The sequence below is a fragment of the Vespa mandarinia genome, chromosome 2, assembly GCF_050613455.1.
Source record: "Vespa mandarinia isolate Hongniang chromosome 2, ASM5061345v1, whole genome shotgun sequence".
NCBI classification, from domain to species: Eukaryota; Metazoa; Arthropoda; class Insecta; order Hymenoptera; family Vespidae; genus Vespa; species Vespa mandarinia.
In genome coordinates this window covers 2,085,001-2,095,000 of record NC_140811.1, presented here as the reverse complement: position 1 = coordinate 2,095,000, position 10,000 = coordinate 2,085,001, and the positions used below count along the sequence as shown (strand labels likewise).

The window sequence follows — 10,000 nt, the reverse complement described above, 5'->3', positions numbered from 1 at the left end:
CCCATTGGAGATAAGTGTTTGTCTTTAAGTACAAACGTATATCCGGATCTAGATCACGCTGATGAACGTCACCAACGAGTACTAGGATCAACCTACGTCTTCGATCCCTCAATACTTGATGATGGGCCGATTTAAAATCGAAACGACACCACTCGGATTTAATAAAGTTCTCAGAGAGTACCATGATAGTTCTTCTTGATGATTCGACCGCTTGTACGATCGTATCGGCTATGAAACTTCCGACAGGAAAGTCACGATAATGAAGACAAAGTTTATAGGAAGGATTTCCCATCTCCAATACCGGTGCCAATTCTTCCGCTACGAATGCCTCGTCCTTCGAGCTGTAGCTAACGAATGCGTCGAAGAGTTTATCCCTATCATCTCGATCGACCTCGTGATTTCTATAGAAGATTCGTACGCCGAAACGCGAATGAAACCACACCCGAAGTTCTTGACGAAATATAAATGCTAGCATACATAATAACATTATAACCAAGGAACTGGCCAGGGTTGCAACTAAAAGCGGCAAATAGTCCTGTAATACTTGTTTCTCAATGATGGTCTTCGTATAATTTCTATGCACTTCGTTGTCTATAGGAACCGCACCGGTACACGAGGAACTGGCACTCCCATTAACGTTCGTGTCACGATCGTTTGCCGTTACGGAGAAGCCAAACTCGTCGTCGGTAAATGTCTCGTCGCCGAAGGCTTCGAACTCCGTGACGTTGTAAACGCAACGTAACTCAGAAGCGTCCGTTACACGAACATTCGGTTCGCGTATCCATTCGCGATAACTCTGAAGATAGTCACACTCGCAGGACCAAGGATTAGCCGATAGGCTGACCTCGATCGATGAAGGTAACGTCCAGACCGCCAAAGTCGTAAGCCGGTTACTTTGCAATCTTAGAACTCTCAAAGAACGTAACGGCGCGAACGTGTCGTTACCGATCGAGACGAGCTGATTCCGTTGAAGATGTAGCTGCCTAAGAGCGTCCAATCCCTCGAACTCGTGTCCCCGTAACTCACGAACCCTGTTGTCCTGCAAGTGAAGATCCTCGAGGTCGCGTAGTCCGTTGAACGACCTGTTCTGCACGATCTCGATGTTGGACGAGTTCAGAAAGAGAACTTTCAGCTTCTTACGGCCGATGAAAGCGTGACTGGACACGACTCGGAGATCGTTACCGTCGAGGTAGAGCCGAGTGGCGTCCATCGGTATCTGTTCGGGCAGTTTGTTCGTGTGCCCGCCGTTCGAACAATCCACGACGTTCGCCGACCAGGATTGATCGTGATAGCAAGTGCAGTTCAACGGGCACGTCATTTCGCAATCACAAGCGTCGAAGTCGCAACAGTGACAGAGCGCGAAACAATGAGTTTCGTATTTGCAAAGGAATTGGGAATGGGACGCTTCGACCAATGGTACGAATGCGTGTTCGCGATCGTAAAGAAGCTTGCAGTAAATACTTTCTAGATCCATCACTCTTGGTTGAACTCGCGTTTGGTTTTGTCGGTTTACGCGTTGCAACCATTCCATCGTACAATCGCATAAATACTGATTGTCACCGATGTAGAACTCCGGTAATGGTTTGTCCGGTGGTACGGCGCTGATCCGTAACGCGTACGGCTCGAGATTCCGTATCTGATTGCCCTTCAGATCGACCCGCGTCAAATTTGGTTTCTTGAAGAAAGAATAACTCTGCACCTTCGATATTAAATTGTCATTGAGAAAGAGCAATTCTACGCTCATCGGTATCGCGTTGCCCGTAATCTCCATTAGCTTGTTCTCACTTGCGTCAAAGGTACTCAATTGTAATTGACTCTCTATTTCAAAGTAATTCCCTAGCTCGCGTATCTCGTTCGAATGTATGTCGAGCCACTGGAGTCCCGTCGGTATCATCGCGTAATCGAACCACTTCAGTTTGTTGTCACTGACGTTCAACCATACGAGATTCGGTAAATTGGTGAAGAGTCCGGCAATGTCAGTCAACTGATTCCCATCGAGACGTATTGCCTGGAGATTGAGATTCTCATCGAACGTTCCTGGCTCGATGTATTGTATTCGATTTCTCGATAGATTCAAAATCTTCAATTCTTTGATACGATCGAAGATTCCCTTGGTAAGATTCCCTATGTGATTCTCGGTCAATCGAAGACCATAGAGTTGTGCCACGTGGTCGAAGGTGCCACTCGGTATCTCGGAAATGAGATTCTCGCCCAGGTCGAGAGTACGCAATAGGGGAGTGGCTTTCAAGGCGTCCGGCACCGATGTCAGTCGATTACCGTTAAGATGAAGATCCTGGAGAGACGAGGCGTTCTTCAGAGAGCTCGGATGTATCGTATGGATTCTGTTGTTGTCGAGGGAGAGCAAGCTTAATACGTAAAGTCCACTTAGAGTGGTTGCATCTATTACGGTCAATCTGTTGTCACTCAAAAGTAACGTATGAAGATTGTAAAGGGCGGAGAACGTGTTCTCCGGTAAACTCTCCAAAAGATTTTCCTGTAATCGTAATATCTGTAAACTGTAAAGATCACGGAATACAGTCGGATCCAGTCGATTTATCCGATTACTCGATAGATCCAATACGACCAATCTTACGAGACCACCGAATGTCGCGGCGTTCACCCATTCGACCGTCAGTTCGTTACGCGACAAGTCAAGCACCAACAATTGCGTGAGTTCACCAAAGAGACCGGGCGGTAGCACGTTCAAGGTGTTGTTCCTAAGATGAATCTCTTGAATGCTTCTCGCGTCGCTGAATAGCTCGGGGGGTAAACTGGAGAGACGATTGTCGGCAAGTTTCAAGATGGCCAGGGACGAGAGGCCCTCGAAAGCACGATCCGCCATAAAGCCTATGGCGTTGCACCGTAGATCCAAGCTGTGTAATCTGGTCAAACCGGAGAACGCGGCGGTAGGCAGGGACTCGATGCTATTGTTGCTAAGATCGAGTTCTTTCAAGCTCGAAAGGCACTTGCTGATTGCATTGAAGCGAAAACTCGTCACCTCTCTCAAACGGTTCCTCGTCAAATTGAGAATTTCCAAGTTGATCAAAGGACAGAGAGCACCTTCCGGTATATTCCATATATTGTTTTCACCTAGATCGAGCTTTTCCAATTGACGAAGCTCGTCCGTGAATGCACCGGCCGAAACGTCCAATGCCATAGCGGACCAATCGGTATTGTGCGTCCTAACGGTCAAGTTACGCAACTCTCGAAGACCTTTGAACGCGTCGTCCGAGAGATTGCCTATCTTGCAATACTCGATAACGAGCTCACGGAGCTCGACCAACGGCCTAAAGCTACCGGCGGTTAGGGAACTCTGATAGAAAAGAGCGTCGCTACATTCGAGACGTAAGCGAACCGTGTGCTGGGGTTGTATAACACTGAAATTGGTGTTCTCCAGTTCGCTATTGATTGTCCTCAAACGGCATACCAAGGAAACGTCATCCTCGGCATCGCCCGCGGTAACCCATTTGCACTCGTCCGGCGCTTTGTACCTCAACGCCTTGCTGAGAGACGCACCGAGGACGCCGAATATCGTGCCGAGTAATATGGCGAAGAAGGCAGGACTACCCCGCATCTTTCCGCCGTTCTCCGGGTTCTCAATATCCCATGAAATCTTTCTTTCTTCTTCTTCTTCTTCTTCTTTTACTCCTATTGTACACTATTGATCCTCTAACGATGCACCCGCGTCGCTACACAATGCCCGCACCGATCCATCTAATCCAACTCTTTTATCTATGATTCTTTTTTATATTTTATTTTGCTTTTTATTTTTCAAACGTTGGCACACCTTCCCAACGCACAACACTGCTTTTCCAATGTAAAGGGCACACTCACAAACACTTCTTTTCTACGAAGATCTCGTCGCACAAAACGCCAAGTATGTTGACCTTTCTTCACTGGCTATCCTCCCTCTCTTTCTTTCTTTATCTATCTGTATATCTATCTATCTATATATCTATTTATCTATATTTATTTATTTATTTATTTATTTATTTATTTATCTTTATATCTGTCTCGTTCTTTTTTCCTTCTTTATTTTCTCCCTCGACTTATACAATTACACGATACACGGTCGGCTTAAATCCTCTTAAAAATTACGTCCGGTCTTAGAACGTAACGAAACGTAACGAGTAAAGAAATTCCACGGGCCGCGGGTTCACTGATCTCGAAAAAGTTATCGACTTTCTCGGCTAAGAAGATGAAGAAGACGAAGAAGAAGAAGAAGAAGAAGAAGACGAAGAAAAAGGAGGAGGAGGCGAGAAGAAGAGATGAAATAAAGTCGCGGGCGTCGACGCGCGTGTATACGGCTCTGGCAAGACCCGCGGTTCTCCGAGAACTGGTTGGCAAGTTGTAAGGCCCAAGCTGGCTCCTCCGCTCTCTTACCTCGCCCCTCCGGTCGCCCTCCGGCCCTCAACGGTTCTCCCTCTTCCTCGCTGACCCCTCTCGTATCCATAGCAGCCGGCCTTCCTTCTCCCACCTCTCTAACTCTCCTCTCTTCTCCTCCTCCATCTTCTCCTCCTCTTCCTTTTATTCTTTCTCCTCCTTTTCCTCGTCTTCTTCGTCTCCTTCTCTTTCTTCTTCTTCTTCTTCTGCTTCTTCTCCTTCGTCGTCGTCGTCGTCCTCGTCGTCGTCGTCGTCGTCGTCGTCGTCGTCGTCGTCGTCGTCGTCGTCGTCGTCGTCCTCCGTAGCCAGGGCCCGACGTTCTGGCAAGCCTATAAAAACAAGACAGGTACACTCTCCGGGCTCTTACAGTGGCTCCTCAGCATCTGCAGCCTCCATCCACTACGTTCTTATTTCCTTGTCCCGCCTTCTTCTTTTCATCGTGAGGAGTCCGTCCCTTTCTATCTTATTCTCTTCTGGCCTCTACCACTACGTACCCCTCCCTCTCTTCTTCTCTTTCGCTCTTATACAGTTTCCTTCTCATTCTCCTTCTTCTTCTTCTTCTTCTTCTTCTTCGTCTCCTTCTTCATCTTCTTCTTCTTCTTCTTCTTCTTCTTCTTCTTCTTCTTCTCGATCTTCACAATCCTTCGTCTTTCTTTCACTAAGACCACATCGATACGTCCCTGCAACCTTGCCCTCCTGTCATCTCTTCTCACATCGTTTCTACGATTCTGTCACGAGAGAATGGAATCTCGAAAGAGGATGTTTGCTTAATGCCTTTGTGCGAATATACCGTTCGCGAGAACTTAAGAAAATTTCCTCGTTCGATCATTTGTATGTTTGCCCTATCCCCCATCCACCTCCACACTTGTCACGGTCATATATATATATATATCTTTTTTTTTATCTTATGCGAAAAGATTTTTCAGCACTTCGCCGATCATCATACTCTTCGTCTTTGTTGTTCTCTCTCTCTCTCTCTCTCTCTCTGTCTCTCTCTCTTTTTCTTTCTCTTTTTCTCTCTCGTTGCTTCGTCTTACGTATCGACGACGACACGTTGAATATCCGCGAAACTGGAAACGAATAATTTTTCTAGACGCCGCTTTCTTCTTCTTCTTCTTCTTCTTCTTCTTCTTCTTCTTCTCTTTCGATCTTCTTCGAGATAACGCGAGACACGGCGATCCCTCGTGTGCTCTCTCTCTCTCTCTCTCTCTCTCTCTCTCTCTCTCTCTCTCTCTCTCTCTCTCTCTCTCTCTCTCTCTCTCTCTTTCTCTCTCTCACGCGCGCGCACGCACGGTGCTCCTTTTATTTCGTTCGTCGGAGTTTCTCCCTGGAATCGAGTTTGCGAAGGATCTCGGTACTTCGAGTGATTCGTCGATTTTACAAGAAAATACGAGCTACGGTGCCCGCCCGTTTTGCATTTTTTTCTCCGTCTTCTTCTTCCTCCTTGTACCCACCGATATCTTCCTCGTCGTTCTCTGTGCAAACATTTCTTTTTTCTTCTCTTCTTTTTTTCCTCCTTTTTCTTTTTTTTTTTTTTTTTTTTTTTTTTATTATTTATTTTTTCTATATATTTTTTTTCCTTTCATTTTCCTTCTTCTTCTTCTTCTTCTTCTTCTTCTCCTTCTTCTTCTTGTTTCATTTCCTTCCTTCTTTTCCTTCTTAGATACATCGCTAACTTTATTCGAAGTTTCTACGTTCGTACACTTACCGGTTTCCAGACTCCTCGTTCAAGGTTCTTTCTTCTTCTTCTTCTTCTTCTTCTTCTTCTTCTTCTTCTTCTTCTTCTTCTTCTTCTTCTCCTTCTTCTCCATCTTCTTGGCCATTGTCTTTAAGGTCTGTTTGCGATTCACGCATTCTTCTCTTATTGAGTGTGAAACGATCCGGCGCATTGTGTCAGGAATCGTGTGTAAGGACACGTCAAGTGGTTCCCCACGGAGAAGCCGCCTCCTTTCAGAAAACCTTACCTCGTAGTTCCGCCTCTCGTCGTTGAAAAGTGATTTGTTACCTTTACCTGCTCAAAGTAGGGGTCTCCATTGGCAGGGGCACCCTTCTTCCTTCTTCTTTAAAGACATCGTCGTTTCGACCTGATTTATCTAACTCGAAAGCTTTCTCTCTCTCTCTCTCTCTCTCTCTCTTTCTTTGCACAGGGAAGTCGTGTATTAGGCATGATTACTTGACAAAATTGCCATAGAATCGAGTTCGAGTCGCTTCGAAACTCGTAATTTCGATTTTATCCATTTAATCTCTCGTGCAAATTTATACAACGTCTTCTTAATCTTCTCTCTCTCTCTCTCTCTCTTTCTCTCTGCCTCATTTTAACAAACTACTCTTTTGGAGTTTCGAGAGTCGTTTCGAGGTTAGCACCAAGTTCTTTACGAAATACTGTAAAAAAGTAACTGAAGATAGAATCGTCGTCTTTTTACGATGCAATATCTTTCAACGCGAAGGAAACATTAACGTCCTTCGATAAATTTTATGAACCTTAATTTAATCCGAAAGATACTTCGGCTCTACTAGTTCCGCAACAACAACGGAAAGAAGAATTTTGACGATCTTTCGGATAAGATTGTTTCGATCGTCATCGTTTTCCTTTAGATCGTATCAAATCGTATGATATCTTTGAATCAACATCGGATATAACTGAAGAAAACTAATTTCGTTTTTTATCGTTCAAAAAAAAGAATAAAAAAAAATAAAAAAGAAATAAAATAAATAAATAAATCGTCCATATCATATTTTCACTTTTAAGATCGTTCTCATTAACGTTGTAATAATAACCTGTCCGATGATGATTTTACGTAGTTACATTATTATTATTACGCTATACGTACCAAGGTCAAACGCTTTGAATTGATCGAACGTTACAGTATCGAAGCTAACACCTTTCGCTTCGGTTAGTTACACACACACACATACACGCACACGCATACACCGATTGATCTTACACATGTAAACGCATACGCACACGCATATACGCTGACACATTACAGGTTGGTTTATAAGCTCGGTTTGTAACATTATTCCATTTCGTCTCTGGTTTCTTCTTCGACGGAGATCATCTAAGAGAACTCTCATAATATCATACAAAATTCTAATCGCATAGACGGATCTATGATTATTTTCCATCAAACTTTCTCTCATTCTTTCTCATCAAAATGAATAGGACATTCTAAGAATGTACTTTTATCTCGTTAACTCGTATTTAGATAAATTTTCGTTTCGCTTTATCATATTCAACGAATGCGATTTCTGCTTAACTTCTCACGTTATGTCATACTCCTCTCTACGAGTAATTTTACGGGAGATAACAAAGTATCACGTGGTAGAAAAGAGATAAATTTTCATGAAACGCTAACAACGGATTCATTTGAAAAAGGGGAAAAAAGAAAGTAATAAAAAAAAGAAAAAAGAAAAAAAGAGCGAAAAAAGAAATATATCCTCGTGAGAATTTTTCTTATTCGAATGTATATGCGAATTATTAAGATTTCAAGAAAGAAATGTTGAGAAAAAAATTATTATGTTGTTCGAGGAGGAAAAATAAGAAAAATGAAAGGAAGCAAAGAAGAGAGAGAGAGAGAGAGAGAGAGAGAGAGAGAGAGAGAGAGAGAGAGAGAAGAAAAACAGATTTATCAAAATTTCGATCGAGCGATCCACTGGACGATCGTTTCGTAATTTTTTAAGGAGACCACCGTAGAGATATCAGAGTGAAAACTTTCTCTCTCTCTCTCTCTCTCTCTCTTTCTCATGTCATCGCGTTTGGTCACCGCCTTTTGGACACCGTTAGACGAAGCCAATAAATAATAACCTCGTTGAGTGCTCGTCAACAAGAGAAAACCTGTCGAACGGAACTCGCATTCTTCGAGCCGAGCAAATACATTGTCGATAATATAATAAATCTCGGGTAGGCCGAAATATACCTTTTTCCGGGCCCCGTGGGTCCTCCTCGCGGAACGTCGTTTGGAAGGGTAAGGGAAACAAAAAAAGAAAGAAAAAAAAAAGAAAAAGGAAAGAAAAGAAAAACGAAAAAGGAAAAAAGAAAGAAAGAAAAAGAAAGGATCGAAAAGAAAGGAGAACGAATCTTACCTCTGGCTACTCTCTTTCTCTTTCGTTCCACGAGTCTCTCCCATCCCGTGGAACCGAAATCCCGTGGAACTTCTTTTTTAGACCGTGTCGAGTTTGATTAGCAATGCGATGTGAATGGGCCTTAAGAAGAAGGATGCTCCGATGGCTGCGCCGCTGAAAGGTGGCTAGTTGGCGGCAGGGATCGGCGAAAGCGGTCAGTGATCGCTGGGGCCTCATGCTTCCTCCCCTTCCACTTCATCTCCTCCTCCTCCTCCTTCTACTTCTCCTTCTACTTCTCCATCCTCCTCCTTCTTCTTCTTCTTCTTCTCATCCTCATCCTCATCCTCTTCTTTCTCCCACTACTTTATCTTCTTCTTCTTCTTCTTCTTCTTTCTTTCTCTCTCTCTCTCTCTCTCTCTATGTCTCTCTCTCTCTCTCTCTCTCTCTCTCTATGTCTCTTTCTCTCTGTCTGTCTATCGTATCTTTCTCTCTCTTTACTTCACTCGTGCTCACTCGTTCTCCCTACCACGTAGTATTCGAGTCCCTCCGAGGCTTGCAGCCCGCCTCTGGGCCGCCTAGTCTCCTTTCAACGATGCAGGTGACGGAGCATTCTTTTAAATCTAATCAACTACCGAACCCCCGACTCGATCTCTACTACGCGTGCGCCATATACTGTAGACTATGCACGTTCTACGTTCTATATCCACTTAGAGATAGTTGAATATATATATATATATATATATATATATATATATGTATATATATTTATATGTATATATATTTATATGTATATATATTTATATATATGTATGTACGTATATATGTGAAGACTATATGGAGTGGTCGCGGAATATCAGATGCGACCGAAAGCTCGTTAATCCGTTTTACGAGGAACGCCGAGGCCACCTAACGCAGCGAGTGCAAATGTTGTCGACATCGCTTTGTCGACACCACGTTTTGCATTATAGACTTTACACGAACGCACACTTACACACGCACAGTACATGCAAATATATATATTTAGAATGTTCGATATATAGGTAATGTTCCTATAATTTTAATAATTAATCTTTTCTTCTTCCCTTTCCTTATTATTTCATTTTTGTTTTGTTTCTTTTTTTTTCTTTTGCCTTTTTTTCTTCGCTTCAAAATCGTTTTTTGCAGTAAAATCCTTTTACATCATCGACGACTCCTTCGCAAATAGACTTCTTTTTTCTCTTTTTCCTCCCTTATGGATATATCTACAATATGTATGCTCTCTATATATGTATGCATGTATGTTTATATATATATATATATATATATATATATATATATGTGCGTGCTGTAGGAGTATAAGACAAGAATGACGTACGCAATAAGAAAAGCTCTCTTCTTAGACGAAATAACCGTAATTATCGAAGCTCCGCAAATGAATGCAAATACTTCTTGGTTTTTGCCGCTCGATGGAGTATCATTTTGCCATACATATGGAGATTATTCTCTGGCCGGAAGGCGTGTCGTTAATATCGAAGTATACTATATATATATATATATATATATATATATATATATA

The 10,000-nt window shown here is 42.9% G+C and overlaps 2 protein-coding genes across 3 annotated transcripts in view; one reads left to right on the top strand and one right to left on the bottom strand.

Moving 5' to 3' along the window:
* The window catches only part of Tollo (Toll-like receptor Tollo), a 4,846-nt gene extending 498 nt beyond the window's left edge, over positions 1 to 4,348 (bottom strand). Inside the window, exon 1 of the mRNA XM_035888178.2 lies at positions 1 to 4,348. This exon is cut by the window's left edge and continues 498 nt beyond it. Within this exon, the coding sequence (XP_035744071.1) occupies positions 1 to 3,574 (3,574 nt within the window). The 5' untranslated portion in view covers positions 3,575 to 4,348.
* Su(var)3-3 (lysine-specific histone demethylase Su(var)3-3) overlaps positions 1 to 10,000 on the top strand; it is a 132,091-nt gene that overhangs the window by 67,908 nt on the left and 54,183 nt on the right. The window lies entirely within an intron of this gene.